General features: G+C 37.2%; 1 protein-coding gene across 3 annotated transcripts in view; it reads right to left on the bottom strand.

Annotated features, from left to right (window-relative positions):
- The window catches only part of LOC106869628 (nucleoporin NUP35), a 23,985-nt gene continuing 3,148 nt past the window's right edge, over positions 1–20,837 (bottom strand). For 2 of the 3 annotated variants that reach the window (XM_014915442.2, XM_052966186.1), the window contains exons 3-12: positions 14,393–14,514; positions 12,248–12,363; positions 9,676–9,778; positions 7,560–7,641; positions 6,571–6,691; positions 6,068–6,121; positions 4,942–5,011; positions 3,346–3,474; positions 2,092–2,301; positions 1–257 (exon numbers count right to left, since the gene is read on the bottom strand). In XM_014915442.2, coding sequence (XP_014770928.1) covers positions 180–257; positions 2,092–2,301; positions 3,346–3,474; positions 4,942–5,011; positions 6,068–6,121; positions 6,571–6,691; positions 7,560–7,641; positions 9,676–9,778; positions 12,248–12,363; positions 14,393–14,488 — 1,059 coding nt within the window. In that variant the 5' untranslated portion in view covers positions 14,489–14,514 and the 3' untranslated portion in view covers positions 1–179. Of the gene's footprint in view, positions 258–2,091; positions 2,302–3,345; positions 3,475–4,941; positions 5,012–6,067; positions 6,122–6,570; positions 6,692–7,559; positions 7,642–9,675; positions 9,779–12,247; positions 12,364–14,392; positions 14,515–17,276; positions 17,383–20,837 lie in introns of those variants that run through there. The other variant, XM_014915441.1, reaches the window with a different exon arrangement.

Below are 20,837 nucleotides of genomic sequence, written 5' to 3'. Positions count from 1 at the left end.
TTTAAACATTTTTGAATTTTTCTTCTTTAATCCTAAAATGATATACGGACTTAAAATATTGATATAATCTACCAGCCAAAAACATATTCCATGGCTTTAGAGGAAAAATCATTGCTTTTCTGTGGAGTTTTTCTTCTTTAATCCTAAAATGATATACGGACTTAAAATATTGATATAATCTACCAGCCAAAAACATATTCCATGGCTTTAGAGAAAAAATCATTGCTTTTCTGTGGAGTCCGTGCTGTCTGGAACACCTAAACAGAAAGGAAAAAAAAAAATCATGGAGATTTCAGCAAACAAATTAAAAAAAAAAAAATTAAATCAATCATCTTTAACCCCACTTTTCCATAAGAATAGCCTGGGCAAAGTACAGGAAATTCCTACCTCTGCTGGCAATGAAGGGCCTCTCGCTCAGGGTGAAAAGTAGACTGTATGAAACGTGTGCGAACATGGCAGTGAAACATGGGCCATGTGTAGGCTTGAAAGAAATGAAGCTAGTATGATCCACTGGATGTGTAATGTCAGTGTGCATACACGGCAGAGTGTAAGCACCCAGGAGAGAAAACTTCAACATAAGAAATGTCAAATGTGGTGTGCAAGAGAAACGACTGCACTGGTTTGGTCATGTGTTACATATGGATGAGGACAGCTGCATGAGGAAGTGCCACTCCCTAACTGTGGAAGGAATCTATGGAAGAGGTAGACCCAGGAAGACTTGGGATGAGGTGATGAAGCATGACCTTCGAACACTGGGCCTCATGGAGGCAATGACAGGAAACTGAGACCTTTGGAGATATGCTGTGATTGAGAAGACCCAGCAACTAAAGTGAGATCGCAGCCATGGCTGATGCCAGTGTTGCATGTCCGGCCCATTTAAGAGTAACCCTGATGCATCAGGCAATATGATATGCTTGAGAAGACCTGTTGAGTCAAGTAAAACCAAAATTGTAGCTGTGGCCAGTGCCCACTGACTGGCTCCCGTGCTAGTGGAACATAAAATGCATCATCCGAATGTGGCCAATGCCAATGTCCCCTGATTGGCTCCCATGGTGGTGGCATGTAAAAAACAACATCCAAACTTGGTTGATGCCAGGACCACTTGTCTGGCCCCAGTGGCATGTAAAAAGCACCATCCAAATGTGGCAGATGCGAGTGCCCCAACTGGCTCCTGTGTCAGTGGCACGTAAAAAGCACTATCTGAATGTGATCAATGTCAGAACCCCCTGACTGGCTCCCGTGCCGGTGGCACATAAAAAACACTAATCAAATGTGATGGGTGCCAGGTCTGCCTGACTGGCTCCTGTGCCAATGGCATGTAAAAAGCACCCACTACATCCTCAGAGTGGATGGCATTAGGAAGGGCATCCAGCTGTAGAAACACTGCCAGATCAGATTGGGGCCTGGCACAGCCGCTGGCTCTCCAGACCTCAGTCAAACAGCCCAACCCATGTCAGCATGGAAAACAGATGTTAAGTGATGATGATATAATATATATATATCCAAACCATGCTAGCATGGAAAGCGGACGTTAAACGATGATGATGATGATTATATATATATATACACACACACACACACGTATAATATTTACTACATGAACTACAATGGAAAAATATGAGAAAGATATGGTATATAATTTTTGTTTTTGTGCAGAGGTTCCTTGAGACATAATATATTTTAAGTGTTACGCAAGGGTAAAATAGTTGAGAAACACTGCTTTAGACTAAAGAAGACATTTGCTCAAAGTGCCAAGTCATGGGACTGAACTCAAAACTACATGGTTGGAAAGTAAATCCAGTGAAGTGAAGTATTACCTTGAACCAGCGGTTCTCTATCAGGACCCATACGACCCGTTTGAGGTCAATATAAGATTTTTTTTGTTGACATTTATGTGCAATAATTTGCTTCTATTTCTGCAATACACAAAACATTTTAATCTTTTTATACAATTCCTAATAAATATTTAGTTCTGAAAATATTACAGGATTTTTTAAGCATTGAATGGTTTATGAGGTTCCAACTGAATATAAAAAAGGCCGAGAATCTCTGCTTGAAATAAAACAAATTTAGAATGGAGAAGAAAGTTACCTCGCTTTCATTCAATGGTCTTTTTTGCAAAGACTTTGGTGTATTAATTGGTCTTACACCTGTTGAGAGAGAGTTAGGGGTTCCAGTTACATTGGGTAATAGAGAATGGCTTTGGATCTTGGAAGACATTGGTGTGGAATGGTAGACATTGGATGGTGCTGATAGAATGCTATGGATATGTATATTTTCTTTGTTAGATTCCATAAGATTCTGTGAACAAAATAAAATAAATAATTAGAAAATAATTACTGCAAAACCAACTACATTAAAAGAATTGCCATTCTGCTTCAAGAGAGATGATTTTGCAAATCTGAAATTTTTTTGGTTCTGTTTTAACAACTTGAGATCTTTTCTTCTGCCTAACCAATGAATCATTCAAATGAGATTCCTATTCTCCTGTCTTCATCTCATACATAAGCCTGGTAGCAGGCAGCAGGGCTGTGGCATCGGAGTTGAAGTCATGGAGTCGGAAACAATTAAAGGGTAGCTGCAGTCGGAGTTGGTGAAATTATACCGACTCTTGATTCCGACTCACAATATCTTTATTCCTTAATATAAACCAGTTATAGCGTATAGGCCTACTCAAAGTACAAACGTATGCTTATGCTTTATGAGATATGTAGACCACAATCACTTAATTACATAAAGGGGAGTCGGGGTCAGAATCGAAGTTTTTCGTTTCGACTCCACAGCCCTGGTAGGCAGAGTGAAGGACACAACACACAAGAAAGAAAGACTCACAGAGGAGGAGGAGGAGAAGGGTGAATCAGAGTAAATGACAGTTATACAAATGAGAAATTTTTATTTAATTTTATCTTAAGGTAATGTTTTCCTTTCTAAATTAGTATTCATTTCATCATTATTTTGTATAAACATCACAAAATCAGATAATAATGAAATCATATCTTGTGTCTTGAGAAGGTCATTTCACCAATAGTAACACATGCACTGGTTCCATATCACTTCTTTATTGTTAGTTAATCTAACAAACTAACTAATCAATCATTTGTTTAATGTGCTGCTTGATTGGTTGGTTTGTTAATGAAAGACCTCTCACCTCTAGGGCTACAAATTTAAATCGAGAATCTTACAAACCAAATACAAAAACAAAGTTAAATTATAATCATTGTATGTTTGCCATATTTCTTGATATAATCTATGGTGGTAAAAGCATACTTCCTAATTGACCCATCATGTGACAAGTAACACCCTGGTTTTAAAACGAAGATAGCTAAGTAAGAGAAGGGGGGTTACCTTATCAATACAAGGTGTAACTCCCAACATAATACTATCACCAAATATTTTGCCATTCTTGCTGAGAGCCTTTTTAGCTTGTAATTTGGATTGATATTGTATATGCATCCAATTGCCATCTGAAGATATCTGCAAAAAAAAAAAAAAAAAAAAAAAAATAAAGATATAAATTTAGAAATAAACGGTAATGGGGGAAGATACTAACTAAAATAGCAGCTGCTAAAGAACATATCTTTTCTCCACTTCAATAACATTACAGATTCTCTATGCTGAAATTGTTAGAAGAACTTTCTGACCAAATTCATTATCAAAACATAAAATAATCAACACCAATCTTTAATTACCCGACACATATTCTGTACAGTTATCATCCTCATCAACATAGTTATTTTGAGAGAAATGGTGGTGGACAGACAAACTTCTGAAGCAAGCACCACAACATAGGATGGTTGACTGTGTCAAATGTCTTCGTTAAATTGATGAAGGTGTAACATATGTCTCTCAGCAGTTCAAGACATTTTTCAAGATGGGCCATAAATATCAGGTGAGAAATACTTCTTTCTGGTCAAAATCCACACAGGGACTTAAGGCATAACCAAGTTGACAACAAAACTGAGAGGAATACAAGAGAGGATCTTTATGGTGTTATCCAGATGAGAAATTCCTCTGCATGGTCTCCCTTGTGCTTGTAGACTGTGACAGTATTGGAGTGTTGCCACCTGTCAGGTATCGTCTTCCCCTGCCAGCAGAGACAAAACAAAGAGTGACAATGGGATATGAGGAGAGGCTTGCCATACACATTTATCTCATCTGGAATCCCATCATCGCTGAGCAAGTAAGTATGGTCATTTAATGTCCACTTTGTTGAGGCAATATCTTGTACAGCTGGATGCCCTTCCTATTGCTAACCTGCCTCGTTAAATTCCATCTCGCCCATGCAGACAAGGAAAAGTGGACATTAAATGGTGATTACCATGTATTTATCTCCCTGGTCTTTCATGTAATAAACTTCTGAATGACCTGACAGGAGCTTTTACGAGTGCATTGAGCACAAACAACATCATGGCTTAAGTTGTGACATTGTTTTATATTAAGTTTTTAAACAATGTCAAAACACTATTATTTGTTTAACATCCATTTTCCCATTCCTGCACAGATCAGACAGAATTCACTAAGGCAGATTTTCTATAGCCAGATGCCCTTTCTGTTACTAGCAAGGTAATATTTCTCCATGGCTGGACAGGCCTTCCATGGAAAGTTCGATAGCAACATTTGCTCATAACTATCATAGCATGTGTGGCATCAACACAATGAGACAAACATACACCCACATTATATTTTATATATATATGATGGGTTTCTTTTATCAAATCCACTCACAAGACTTTGGTTAGTCCAGAGTTATAACAGAAGACACTTAGCAAAAAGAGCCACACTGTAGGACAAAACTAAAAACTGAAATAGCTGTGAAGTTGTAAACATTTTAAAACAGCCATGCTTGCCCCTCTATATTGAAATTATCCCAGGGTTATTTTTATTTCCAAAATATCCCCCTCACACACGAACTGACAGAGAAAGAAAGGATGGAGTACATACCACATGTTGTAAAATGTTTCCATATTGTGAGAACTGGTCAAGGATATAAGATGCAGCAGCTGAATTGAAACTGCGGAGAAAATGAAAATTCTAAATTAATTCTAAATAACCAAACTGAAATCATTTTTAAATGTGAGTCTGTTCTTCACAGCTGAATCCATTTCAGAATGAACCCATAACCCATTATCATTTATTTTATATATACGTACACACGTCCCACCTATGTTAGCATGGAAAGTAGACATTAAATGATGATGATACATATATAGTAATAGTGAAAATGACTCGTGGAAGGACATTTTTGTATTTTATTGCAATAGGTTTCTGTATACTACATATCCATTTGTGAGGATATTCTTACATCCATAGGATATTATTAAATATTTATAATATCTATGAATCTTGAGCATGCCTCTATTCCATGGGTATGCTCAAGATTTATAGATATTGTAAATAATGTCTAATAATATCCTTTGGGTGTGAGAATATCCTCACAAATGAATATGTGGTATGCAGAAACATATGTTGCAACACATTAATAAAGTACAAAAGTTTCCACCCAGAAGTCATTTTTGTTATTACTATATTTATCCCAAGTTGTAAGGAATTCTGCATGTATAACTGTTTCATGGGATTACTCTGGAAGATAGGAATAACAGATGGCAACTGACAAGAAACAGGAGCTTTTACGAGTGCATTGAGTGGCATTTGCTCTAAACAAGCATATATGTGTGTGTGTGTGTGTGTGTGTGCATATAAACAGATTGGCTGGTTGTTTCTGTGGAACTGGTAAAGTGATGTCAACACCTGACGAGAACACAAAGTTTGAAAATCAATTAAGGGTGTCTGACATTTTTTCAATCAATGGAGAAATAGGTAAGTTTATCCCGTTTGTACATCTACTGCATAATTTGTGTGTGTGTGTGTGTGTACTTTTGTTCATGGTGGAGGTGCATGTTTTTTAGGGGTTAAAATTGAAGTTGGGTGTGGGACAAAAAACAAAAAAAAGATTTAAAATCCCTGATGTAGAAGCTCCCTTGTTGGTTTCTTCATCAATAAGTAATGTGCAAAAATGTAGACAAAAACTATTCCAAGACAAAGGCAAGATATCAAAAGAGAAACTTACCCGAAAATAGTAACCCAAGTTTCATCAAGTTGGTCAGTAACCAATAAAGATTCTCTGCAAAAAAAAAAAAAAAAAAAAAAAAAAAGAAGAATTTTATTAGTTAAGAATCGAAAAGTTACAATTTTTGACTTTATTAGCAAAAGAATTAAGAATTTTATCCAAGACACAAATCCAAAGTCTTTTCAATAGAAACTTCAGATGTAGCTGTGTGGTAAGAAGCCTGCTTCTCAACAACATGGCTCTGGACAAGTTTCTTCTACTACAGCCCTCTTTCCATGCTAGCATGGGTTGGACAGTTTGACAGGAACCGATGCGCCAGAGGCCTGCACTGAACCCCAATGTTTGTTTTTTTGGCATGGTTTCTATGTTGGATGTCTTTTTTCATACCAGCTACTTCACAGAGTGTACTTGGTGCTTTTATCCATGGCACCAGCATTAGTGAAGTCACTAGGTATCTGCAGGACAAGACCCCCTCAACATGTATGTAGAAATTATATACATACCCTTGAGTATAAAAAGGATCCATTTGTGTTGGAGATGTGTGTATTTTGGAGACTTGCTGGAAACTTTGATTAATATTAGAGACATTTAGTGGGCTTGTATTCGATAATGGTGATGATCCACCTGGAAATATAAAAGCAAAACAATCATTTTATGTCTTATAATCAGGACCTGATTAAGACCCATAAAGGCCCCAAGCACTTAAAAGATTTTGCTGCCCCCACATATAAATCTAATTCAAAATTTGAAAAGTTTTCTATTCTTTTTTAATTGCAAAGTCTTTGATCAGATCCTCAAAATTACTTTTGCGTAACACATCTGCTTCTATACTTAATAGAGATAAAGGCATCCTGAATATTATTCTAGCAACTTTAAAGTGGTTTCTTTTGTGCCACAAACCACTTTCTGTGGTGTCCTCTCTTCCCTTGATGCTTTAAGCACATGCTTATAATGCTTAGCAGTTAAGCCAGCGCTGTTTATAATGATCATATTTTTGGGTTATGCAGTTCCATGCAGCCTTCACACAAAACCAGGCTCAGCTGATTTAATTTCTATTAACAACTGTTTGGTTTTATTATTCGCTGAGAATCTATTCATTGCCTTCATAAACTGAATAAGATTTAATAATGTGATGTGATACACTGGAACCTTTAAAAGGCTGAGCATCCTTTCTACTATAAGCACAAGGCCTGACATTTTGGGGGAGGGGTCAAGCCAATTACATTGTCCCCGGTATACAATGGTATTTATTTCATCAAAGCATTCTGTCCAGCGTGCCAAGGATTTTGCCAGCTCACCACTTTATATTAGGCATTAGTATTGACTACACACACACACTGGCTGTGTGGGTGAAAAGTTTGTTCAGCAACCAAATGGTTTCAAGTTCAGTCCCATTGCATGACAATTCAAGGAAGTGTTTTTTTTTTCAGTTATAACCCAGACCAACCAATCCTTCCATGGGTGAATTGTGAAAAATTAAATTTGCTCTCACCAATTTGCATCATTTCAGGTTCAGAGATAGGCCGCGATACAGCTGGAGATGTGTGTTGTTGAGTGAAGGATGAGTAAGGAGTCTACAAAAATAAACAGAGAATGTGAAATTGTGAAAGTAATGTCAGTAGGAGAAATAATAATTGAGATTAGAAATTAGCCATTTGAGTCTTTTGAGAGCAACCTGCCCAAGACTGCCTCTGATCCTAAGATACAAACTTCCTATTTTAAAGTGATTTAAATTAAAACCTTTAATCAAAATTTCATATTAATTTATAATTTAAACATCAGCTCAATAATGACAATAGCATGTTACTAAATTCTTCTTGAAACAAAGTTAGTCTATTTCAACAGAAATAGACTAACAAAAAGAGTTAAATACTTTCCTCATAAAAATATGGTTAAAATTGGCTGTACAAGACAAAATACCATTAAGTAATGAATTGGCAAGCAGAAATAGTTCACCTATTTAACTGCTGTGATATCAACCTGTCCAAGACTGCTCCTGGTTCTATGATACAAACTTCCTATTTTGAAGTGATTTAAATTAAAACCTTCCATGTTCCAAAATACCAGTTTAATAATGGCAAAGGTATTGTATTAAATATTTCATTAACTTTTAAATTAAATGAAAGAAAAGCAGTGTATTTAAATACACCTGTGATAGCGAAAGCAATTTGTGTGAAAATTAGTTTTGAAAGTGAGTGAAATACTCTTCTAAGTACTTGGAACAGACTTTCAGAAGCAAAAAACTTTGAAGGGCCATAAACATATTTCAGTATTGCTTCATTATTTCAGGGAAATAAACCCAATTAAAGTTGTCCTGAAACCCGATTTCTCTCAGTGACATTATCTGTAGTGGAAACATCTGTTAAGGAAGAGAAGCCAGAGTAAAAATGAGGCGGAAGGGATTGATGGAGCTCTGGTGGCAAAAATGGGATTCTTTCAACAAGTGAGGGACAAATTGTATGACGTGTATATGAAGTGCAATACATAGCATAGTAGAGGGTTTGAATGTAGATGAAGTGTGAAGGTTGAACACTAAGTAAAGAAGTGCAAGGCAATCCAAGTGCAATGAAGCTGCAGAAAGGAAAGCCATAGGAAGAGGCAAAATTAGACTATATTACATGCTTTAATGCACCGGTTCCCAACACTTTTATTTAAATGAGTTTTCCCACAGACTCCTTTTAACATACTTATCCTTAAATACATATATTATGTATGTATGTATATATATATATGTGTGTATGTGAATGTTAAATAAAATGAGGCAACAAAGCCAAGGCAGTGTGAAATTTCTAGGACATTTTATAAAGAGAAAGGTAGTCTTACAGCTGTTTCAGGGAAATAAAAGATATCCCATCATCAGAGAGGATATGAGAGAGTTAACTAGAAGGAAATAGTTGAGTTCAATATAAGAAGTTATTTTGGAGAGGGAGAGATATAAGAACAAAGTATGAAGATAAAAATAAAAATATATAAAATACATTTATTTTTATTCTCATATTTCCCTTTATACTTCCTATATTCCTCTTTTTCCAAAATAACTTCCTATATTGAGCTCAATTATTTCCTTCTATTTAAATCTCTCATATCGTCTCTATATATAACTTTTATATCCCTGAAACAGCTGTAAGACTACCTTTCTCTTTATAAACGTCCTAGAAATTTTACACTGGCTTGGCTTTGTTGTCACATTTTATTTAACATATACACGTTCACACACGACTTGCATTAGAATCCTCACTCATACTATTATCGAACAAGGAGTCTAACAGCGTTCCTTCCATAGCACTTACATAGCCTTACCTGCCATTTGGGTCTTCCAGATACCAAAACCTCTCATATATATGTATATATGAAATTTTGAATTTAGTTCATAGACCCCCAGTACTACCTTTGCAGACCACTAGGGGTCTTCAGACGACTGGCTGGGGGTCACTGCTTTAATGTAATGCACTACAACCATTTTCCCCCTGAATACATGCTGCTAAAAGTGGGGTATATCTAATATGCATATTTGTTTTTTATGTCATCAAATACAGTAAACAAAATAAAACAAATGTAGTTGCTGTCATTCTATTTTGTTTAACGAGAATCAAGCTTAATCAACTTACTTGGTGGAAAGAAGTCTCTACCATTGACGAAGACATTGGAGATTCGAATAAACTCTGCACAGGTGGTGCAGCACTGCGATCTTTGCTGCGAAGAATCTCGCTTCTGAAAAACATTAACTTTACTTTCAGCAATGGTAGAAACAATAACAGACAGGTGATTAACTTTTTCGATACAAATTCATCCAAAACTGACCCTGGTTCCCCGGTTCCAAACTGTTGGGAGTGATCTCAAAATCTTCCATCAAAATTTCATGTTAATTTATGTTCCAAACACCAGCTTAATCAACAGTTTCAAATTTTAGCACAAGGTCAGCAATTTTAGGTGGGGGTCTGTCATTGGATTGCACCCATGCTGGGACACTCCTTGATGGGTTTAGTTGAACAAATCAACCCCAGTACTTATTCTGTCTCTTTTAACTGAACTGCTAAGTTACAAGGATGTAAACAAACCATCACTGGTCATCAAACTATAGGGGGAGACAAATACACACATATAAAATGGGCTTCGTTTAGTTTCCACCTACCAAATCCACTCATAAGGCTTTGGTCAAAGCAAGGCTATAGTAGAAAACACTTGCCCAAAGTGCTGTATAGTGGGATTGAACCCAAGGCCATACGGTTGGATCTAATTTCACTTCATATCTATTTAAGAGTGAAATTCTTAGACCGAGTACACACACAGGCAACCCAGATTGAATGGTATTAAGTCAATCATCACCACACTCCACCTTCAGTCCAATAGGCATTCTGTCTCCTCTCTCAGTCCTCTCAACCATGACCACCACCATTACACGGTCAATTGCCCTCCAGACACGGATGGTCACCTGCCATCTCTGCCTAGGTTGTGCTACCTCATTCAGCTCCTCCCTCAGGGGACACTGTAACCCATACCCCTCCAACCCCAGGTTCCACTGTAACCCCTATATCTAGACCTTCCTTCCTCGACTGTTGGCTCTCAAGAATTCCTCCCTGCATACATGTTCCCTGAAACCACCCATTTGCAAATGTTCAAGAGGTACACAACCCTGTCATCTTTACCAGTTTAACCCTTTAGCATTCAGATTACTCTGTCACGTGTCATGCTCGTCTATTCACATCAATTTGAATTGGACATTCATCGTCTTGTAGCTTTGAAATTTCAACGATATGTGTTTATTTCTAAAATAATACTGCAGGGTAAGTGTGAGAAGCCAGATCTGGCCAGTTTGAGGATAAAACAAGAATATTTGGTGTGAGTATAGTATGCAGTCTACCATGGTGTCAAACAAGGTTATCTACCTTATCTCTCAGATATTTGAGAGATTAAAAAAACTTCAGATATTTCAGAATCATAGTTTTAGCATCTAACAGTGGCATGAGCGTGTGCTCCGGTCACTGGATCCACATAATATCGTTGATGGTTCACTGTCAGATGGTGATAACCTATGGCATTTAAATTATTACAAGTGGGCCACTCATCTTTTTCACATTTGCTTTCAATAATTGGGATCAGAAACCCACGGCCCGTCAATTCTACGTCCATGGTTCCTGTTGTTTCCTTGTCCTGCATCACCGTCTTCAAAGAGAGGAGTGTTGTCGCCATTCAGCATTCTTCCTCAATTGTATTTTCGTTGACCAGCAAATCTTGCTTCGTCGATCTGAATGGGGTTATTGTTTATTCCAACCATCTTCCCTCATCGTTCATGATAAACTATGGCTCCACACACCTCGCAGCACACATTGCACCAGTCAGTTATTGTATTTTTAGATTTTCCTGTTAGAGTTACTGCTGTGATCAGGAGTATCATCATCATCATCATCGTTTAACGTCCGCTTTCCATGCTAGCATTGGTTGGACGATTTGACTGAGGACTGGTGAACCAGATGGCTGTACCAGGCTCCAATCTAATTTGGCAGAGTTTCTACAGCTAGATGCCCTTTCTAACGCCAACCACTCAGAGAGTGTAGTGAGTACTTTTACGTGCCATCGGCACGAACGCCAGTCAGGCAGTACTGGCAAAGGCCACGCTCAAAATGGTGTATTTTACGTGCCACCCACACAAGAGCCAGTCCAGCGGCACTGGCAACGATCTCACTTGAAAGTCCTTACAGATGCTACGGGCACAAGTGCCATCATGATTTTGCTTTCGCTTGCCCCAACAGGTCTTCGCAAGCGGAGTTTTGTGTCCATGACAAAGAAAAATATTAGTTCTAAAATCTCACTCAGGCACAACTTGCAGTTTAATTTGCTGTTAATGTCCGTATAATAGAAAAATTGGTTTCCTTCATTAACTGAACGTTTAAGGTAGATAATCCTGGCTATACTGTTTGACAACGTGGTAGACCGCATACAATACTAGCACTGAATACTTGGGCCAGATAAGGCTGGTTTAAATGCCAAAGGGTTAATTTAGATCACCTTGCACTCTAAAACAAGACGTTTATAATATACAATGAAGGGTAGACTCTCAGACAGGTTGGTACCAAAAGGGTTAAGTCTAGTTGCCTTCTAAACTACTTTATCTTCAAGCTTTCTAGCAAATTCATGTCATAATCCAATAAGTAAAAAATTTCAAAGAACTGAAACACTCACCTTGATGGTGGAGTTGTTACCATGCTGGATGCCGGGGATATTTTGGTTCCTTGTTGACGTCTGGCAGAGATGGGTGTGGTCTGAGCATGACCTGAAGGCCAACGGAGTGGAGTTTGCTAAAGGATAAAAAAATTAATAAATGTTACAGTCAAGTTTATAACAATAATAAAGTACAATGTTTTCTTACACCAGCAAAACCCCTCAAATTCACAGGAAAAAAGAAATACTGCATTTGATGGCATACAAAGAGTGCTAGGGACAAAAATTGGCCTATAGGAGGTCCAACTTTGCACCAGCCCTTAGATATAAAATATAATCAGGCCCAGGATCTATCCTCGGTTGACTGAGACAATTGGGGAAACCTATGGCCTAACTTTGACAGCTGGAACAGTCTCACGTTTTCTGGTTCTTAACCATCATCATTTTAATGTCCATTGTTTTATTGATTTTGATGAAACTTGACACATGAGTATAACTCATGTCTGGTAACCTTGTCACATACTTAGATTGTTGAAAAAAAATCGATAATATGGCGCCTGGAAGGGACCTTTATATCTACCACATATAACTAATTTTTTTTAAACACCCAAAGGAAATAACCCATAGCATCTGCACGATATTTTTTTTTAAACACTCCAGGGAAATAACCCATTTCATTGTTTATGTTTGATTACTTTGAATATAGATTTTTGGTGTGTCCTATTTCTCTAATTTTTCAGACAATATCACTTTTATACTTTGACACACGAGTAGAACTCAAGTCTGGAAACCTTGTGACATACTAGGATCGTTGAAAAAAATCGATAATAGGGCCCCTCCAATGGATCCTTCTATCTACTACATATTACGAATATTTTATTTAAACAACCCAAGGGTAATAACCCATACCACCTGCAGTTTTTAGCGAAGCAATCAATATTTGATTCTCACGATCAGCTGACCTAATTCTGCATTTCACTACTCAGTTTTGAACTGCTAAACATTATTATTACACTTCCTTAATTTGAATCTTAAACCCTAAAGACTTCATTCATACATTTCAATACATACATACTTTTTTGAATGCCCATTACCCCAATAATTCTGCATTTTTATAGTTACACTTTTTCCATGACAGGAGATAAAATTTTTATTCCACAATGTATTTGTAGTGGTTTCATGCAGGCATAACGTGGATTTGATCCTTGATTGCCAAATTTCACTTAACACTTCAGCAGCACTTTTTTCACGGTAAAACAATAGTTTTTCTGTGAATGACAGCAATTATACATTTCCCAGATGCCTTCGCTAAGCAGAATAATGTCTTTGCCTCTCGCCAACCTCTCTTACCAGCCTCCGACAATCTCTCCCTCCTCCAGCTGACAGATTTTGTACTTTTTCGTGATGGAAAATACACCTTTTGCAGCAGTTATAACGAAATTGCTTTCTTATATCAGAGTAATAAGGTGTTTCAATAGAACATCTTTACCCTCTGGGAATTACTGGGTACACCAGCTAGTATGTATATATATATATATATATATATATATATATACGTGTGTGTGTAACTGAGCCAACAAGAGTTCAGACCAAGGGGAACCCAAATAATGGCAGCAGAGGAAAGAAATCCTAAATGCTTCAGTTAGCAGTTCAACATTCTATAGCCATGTCCAGAGATAACTGCTGTACTGATAATAAATAAGTAAAAAATATATATACATATAGGTGCAGGCATAGCTGTGTAGTAAGAAGCTTGCTTCTCAACTACATGGGTCTGGGTTCAGTCCCACACCGTGGCTACAGCCTTGGGCCAAGTAAAGCCTCGTGAGTCTTTGTCTCCCACCACTACTTGACAACTGATACTGGTGTGTTTGCTTTGCTGTAACTTAGCAGTTCAGCCAAAAAGACCAATAGAATAAATATCAGGCTTAAAATAAAGTAAGTACTGGCGGTTGATGCATTCGACTAAAATTCTTCGAGGTGGAGCCCCAGCATAGCTGCAGTCTGACAAGCAAGTAAAAGATAAAAAATATATCAAGTAAGTGAGAAGGTGGTACTAAGATAGGATTCTGAAAAAAGAATTAACCATTTATATAAAGCCATACATGGATCCTATTATAAGATTGGCATTTGTTCATGGCTAAAAAAATAATAAAAAAATCTTACCGTTCTGCCATGTGGTGTAATGTCTCCCAAGAGGTAACCAGGTAGATATTGGTTAGGAGGAGTATGAATATTTGGAGAAGCAGCACTGGATGTCATTCTCTAAAGTCAGAATGTGTTGGTAGCTACAAAAAAAAAAGAATTCCATTATTAAAGACTTTGACAGTTTTGTTGCTAAGAAAAATAAAAATGAACCAGAGCTTTTAATAAGCTTCTGCAGTCACAAACCCCAAATTTTAATGGATATCTTGAAATTATTCACAAATGTTTTCCCAGAATTTAAATAAATTTGTTAAAGAAAAATACCTAACTTTAATCCTTTCATTATCATATTTGTGACGAATTACACTACCTATATGTTTCAATTAAGAAATAATCAAGAATTTCATTTCATCACGTAGTTGATGTTTGTAAGAGCAAGATCATGCTACAGGGTGTCCACAAAATCTGGGTACACGGGGATTAACACATACTTTAAAAAATTATTTTTTCTTATATTTAATTGTTTATGTTATGAATTTATTTACTTCATGTACCCAGACTTTGTGGACACCCTGTATAAAATTATGATGGAAAATTTTAATTTACATATGAACACTTTAAAAGAGGTTTTGTATAACTCTTCTCATAACTGTCATTTACTCTCTCTTCCTCATCCTCTGTATTATGTGCCATTACTTACTGCCCGTCTCCAAGACGAGTATGGGCACTCACTCTGTACCTGTTATGTTATCTTTTCTTTTTCTGTTACCTCTCTACACAAAGTATGATTGGAAGAATTAATCAAGCAACCATCATTTATTTTACATATATAGATGAAATAAACATCAGAGATGCTTTGTCCTATGCTGAGACTGCAGGAGCTACTCAGGTTTCACAAGCTCTTCTAAATCCATTGCAAGGCTGGGAACCCTTCCATCTCATCAGCAGGTATCTCAGGGCCATGAGTGCTTCGCCCCTTAGCCAGTACATTTCACCTGAAAGGGGCAGTGAGGACTGAACTAGTCTTCACCTATGAAAGGGCTCCACTTGTTGCTTTATCAACCAAAGCCATCTTTAGCTAGTTTCAGCTGCTGTGCTGATTTTCTTTAGTTATCCGAGTTTCAGACCCATCTTCTACAAAGAAATAGTGCACTGATCCAGGTGGAAAGTTGTGGCAGTGGATGTCAATGAGAATAAGGTCACTCACCAACCCTTGACGAGAGCCACATCTACTAAGTCCTGATATTTTGATTTCTTTACCTGGTGGAAAATATTGAGTCTGTCCTCCCAGGGGACTGTGAATTCGACCACATTGATTGTTTTTTGCATCCCTGGAGAGTAGAAACAGGTCTGGTTGGAGTGATGTTACCATTATCTCCTCTAAGTCTGCCCTACAAGTCCACTTGCATCTGTCAGTCTGAGGCTGAATGCAAACGAGTCCCTTTCAAGCTTCCTTTAGGAATTTGATACCCTTTGGTGGTAGTGGCTGGTGCTTAGAGAGAAATGTGACGGCACAACGCTGATACAGGTAGTAAATTGCCATTTACTTATTTTGGTTGACAGACAGTAAGCATTCTAGAAATTCACTTGGTTAATTCATATCGACTCGTATTAATTGTTTAACAAGTGTAATTATATAACTTGTACGATCTCATCCAATCGAGTTAAGCTTTAATTTCAATGTGGATCCACATTGCTTCGTTCATAATGTTGTGCTTCCAAAAAAAAACGCCATCATTTCAACTCTTCTGGGTAACTTATCAAAACTGTATCTTGTTCCAGTCTCCCTGGCGAAATAGGCCTTAACTTTTTGACGCCACACTTTAGGCTTATGGTTTAAGTACAATAACGAATGAATTTTCAAAACGTTTCGCATCATCGTTATACATCGACAATACCATAGCTGATGAAACGTAAAATGAAATTTAAAAATTATCGGTAATTTCTTTTATGGGAAAATTTTCATTTGAACGCGTACTCAATCTCCGCTTATTATTATCATCAATAAATTATCAATTTACAGATTTAAAGATGTATATAATTTCAAGAAGTAAATTTTAGATAAGTTTTATTATAGTCTTTTTCTCAAAATAAATCGATCCCCACCCAAAAACTCCATTTATTTTACTTAAAAGACAATCATGTTTGGTTAAATCATTAATTCAGGTTTCGTCGACTTCCTAATTTCATTTACTAACGGATAACAAGATATTATATAACACGTAGTTAAGTTAGAAATTCTTAACAGTTCGCATATTCAAATATTTGGGGTTTTTTTCTTTCTTTTTTATTACACTACGACTGTAACAGAGCATGAAGTCAGGGGCAAAATGTTAAAATTTTTGGGGTAAATGTTAAATTTTGGGGATAAAAAATTCTTTAAAAGAAGAAAACAACCACCCACATTGCTTTCTCTTTCCCAAGTGGCAGTGATAGCTATTCCGGAAGTCGGTCGGAGAGGGTCTCGGAATTGGATAAGGGTGTAAAAAGTTGAATTTTTTTTTTTTTTTTTGGACAAAAAATGCTTCCAGAAAAGGGAACAACTACGCAATCCTTTCTCCACGAGATAGTGAAAGATAACTATTTCGAAAACACGCCTATCAAGGCGAATATTTAAACTAATAAAATGAATATCCTCGATTTTATGGCACTAAATACAAGAACTAGCCTTTTAATACAGCTCTATTACATGTGTGTGTGTGTTACATTAAAGAATTTGCCTTGAAAAACCAATAAATGAAGTTAAGTGAATCCCATTTTCTAGGGAACTCACCAACAATGAAATAGACAAATGCATGACCGTATTTAAGGGACTTTTTTTTTTTTAATTTTAGGACTGTAAATGGAAGATCAGTTTGAATTAAGGGCTATAACAAGCGAGGATACTGAATAAAATCGAACATACCTCGTAGTATCCGTTACGATTACAAACGGCAGCGACGTTAAGATTTGAATGAAAGAAACCACAGGAAGAAGAGGTCATGAACCGGAAGTAATAAATAAGCCTCGTTTTGGAAGAGCGGCTTTTTAAATGCTGAAATGTCGTTAAATACATGAACTTTGCGATTGAATTAAGAACTCTATTTATTTTGAATTAATATTTCTATTTGTACATTTAGGACTTCAATTGTTTCCTATTTTATTTTTACAGTTAGGCATATATTAAAATATGTTATTTAGTAACTCATTATCAGTTTCGGAAAGGAAAAGGATACCGATTTGGATGTAGCGAGGGACAAATATTTAAAGCTTGTAATTTTACGCTTTACTGGTTTCGGTTATTGGACGGTAGCCATTCTGAGGCACCGCCTTGAAGGGTTTAGTCAAACAAATCAACTCAGTACTGATCTTTTTTTTTTTAATCTCTAGTATCTACTTTATCGGTTTCTTGTCGAATCGCTAAGTTACGGGGACGTAAACAAACATAAACCGGTTCTCAAGCAGTAGAGGACAAATATACATACATACAACAGACTTCCACACGGTTTCTGCCTACCAACTTCAACCATAAGGTACTAGTCTGTTAGCAATATAGTAGAAAACACGTGCCCTAGATGCCGCGCTGGGGGGGGGGGGCCGAAACCACGTGATTGCAATAACTGCAAATAAGCAATTTATCAGCGGAGCGCTGTAGTCCAGACAAGATGTTTCGTTTTAGGAGGCGGAATCTGATTTAAAAATAGAACTGCTTCTAATTCATTAGCAGGCAACGTAATTTGAAGAGTAAACTTTGCTTACGTAACTATTTGTGTAAAAAAGTATTGTAGCTTAGACCCGATACCTCAAGTTATTTTTGTTTCATTGTTCCAGAAGCAACTACAGTTATTTTGAGTTTCATACAGCCGGGTCTGGTGGCAATATTTGCATGTAAATACCCTGTAACCTAGATCTCACTTAGTACCTATACAACCTACCTGTGGAAAATTTCTGCTTAGAATGGAATTAATGGGTATCGAATTAAAAGACAATTTAACCGAGGGAAATAACCCCGACAAGTAGTTCAGAAAGATTAGTCTCCCTTGGAAAAAGTCTTTCAAATACAAATCAGAACCTGTAGGGCTCAAAGTCGAAAGCTGAAATTATACAAGAGATGGGGATTCATTCACTCTAGAGGAGCTTCAAAATCTAAAAGAACAAAAGAGTTAAGTCTAAATTAGCTTAAATTTGGTTAGGCAGATAGGGATGCTCCAAAAGTGTCCATTGAACGAGTTGCTTGTACTATAATGTGTTTAAATGTATAGTTACAACCATATGCACACATCATTACAGGTTTTACATCGGAAGTACGATTGATTTTGAGCCGTTTTCTACATCCCTCGAAATCCACATACCTTATAGGACATGCTCTATAATCTGTCCTATTTTGTAAAGCAGTAAGGGGAGAGGATTGCTAGCACATCACCTTCTACCCACATTTTCCTCATCCACAGCTTTACCATATGGGTCCCTAACAAAATCCGATAATAGGTATATAGAAGCAAATCTATCTAATTACTTGTCTCCTAAAATCAGGCATAACTTGGTGATCGGTCGACTTGCAACACCATTCTTCATTTTGAGTTTACTTGGGAGAGTGTGTTTGTTAACTTAACAACAAGGTCAAGGTGAGCTCTAATTGGTTGTATGCAAATGAGTTCATTACTGGGGTCCGGAACTATCGTGGGAAAAAAATTTCGTGCCCGTGGTGCCATATGATAGGGGGTGCCAAGGAGGGCGTAATAAAGACAAGGAAATTTCCACGACCGTCAGCTTGTACACGCCGAAGTCCAGCTCTGCGTGTAGTGAGGGTGAAGCGGAAGCAAGTGCTTAACTACCCAGCCATTCCCGTAAAGACACACACATACATTAGTTGCATGTGTGTGTGTGTGTGTATTAATCAAAGTGTACAGTATTATACGTCCATCACAGCCGACCTTACCAATTAGTTGAATCCCTAGTGCAGCTGTTCCCAGCCTTTTCACTACCAAGGACCCCTTTTGTTTAAATTAATTTTCCTGTGGACCCCAGCATATTGAAAAGTCCGTCAGCTTAACATGCTGATGAATCCCCAGTACTGCCTTTGCGGGCCACAGGTTGGGAACCACTGTCCTAGCGCCAAACCGATTGGTAGACCATAATGGATATATTGGGTTGTCCGGAAAGTTCGTGCCGATTTATAGAAGCTTACCTTTCGACTTATTTGACATGAAACCACCTCAATTCTGGGAAGAGGATATTTTCAAGTTAAAGGAAAGATGGAGACGCATTGTGCAACAAAATGGTTCATATTTGGTTGATTAAAAATGTAATGGCAAGTATTTATTGACCTTTTTCTTTCCTTTAAAAATCGGCACGAACTTTCCGGACAACCCAATATATTACTGTAACACCTCGATTAATATACCCACTCTACTGATAGATATACGGGTGCATTTTTTCCCTGACTTATGGATTCTTAGGCAGCATACACCTCCCTCCCTCCATACACATAGAGAAACACACGGGTCAGCATATAAGTGCAAAACAGAGTGGAAAAAATAGTACTCGAATACCAAAGGTAGAGTAATATATTTTTATTAAAGCTGCAAGTTTTCATCACAACTGTCCGACGAACGGGAACGTGAAACAGTTTAGTGATAGCTTTGCAGCTTTAATAAAAGTATACACACACACACAGATAGATATATATATATATATATATATATATATATATATATATATATAGATAGATAGATAGATAGAGTCGAGCGGTAGTCTGCCCTTGGTAGGTCCTGTGCATGTGAACTTTCTCCAGTACTTTCTATATGACCTGGGAAGGTCCTTACCCCACTGCCACCATTAAGTAGATTACTTCCATGACTACATTTGGGACTAATACTGGAACAATTTCATGTTTCCTTCTCCGATCAGGTGGGATTTGAACCCAAAATGTAGATAGCTGGAAGATATATCATAAAGCATCTCTGCCGACACGCCAACGAATCTACCGCTATCTCACCCGCAGACTGACGTGCAGTGAACTGTTTTGCCCCAGAACACAACGCGTTGCAACCCCCTATAACTTTACAATGTAATTTGTGCATCTTTCACTGAAATATGTAAACATAAGTGAGTTAAAAAAAATAAATAAATAACAATAATAAATTGTGTGGTAAGAAACCTGCTTCCCAACGACGGGCAAGTGTCGGATCTATTTTAAAACGGGGGCGCCAGTTTTCATTTATGTTTTATGTAGTGTTTTTGGTACGGAAAGACTTTCAAACTTCGTATACTTATCTATTTTGTGTTATAGAACAGAAAAATATTTTTGTATTCGAATTTATTTAATGTAAAAAATTGTCTTATTTCGATAATTTCTACTAATCACTGACGTCTATTCAGTTGAAAACAGTTAGCGCTGTAACGGTGTATATCGTATTAATCCCCTAACCCTAACTAGACTGTTAACCGTAACCCTAACCATAACTCTAGAATCCGAACTCTAAAA

This window comes from Octopus bimaculoides, chromosome 3 (assembly GCF_001194135.2).
Source record: "Octopus bimaculoides isolate UCB-OBI-ISO-001 chromosome 3, ASM119413v2, whole genome shotgun sequence".
Taxonomy (NCBI): Eukaryota; Metazoa; Mollusca; class Cephalopoda; order Octopoda; family Octopodidae; genus Octopus; species Octopus bimaculoides.
Note: the sequence above shows the minus strand (reverse complement) of the source record. Positions and strands in the feature narration are given on the sequence as shown.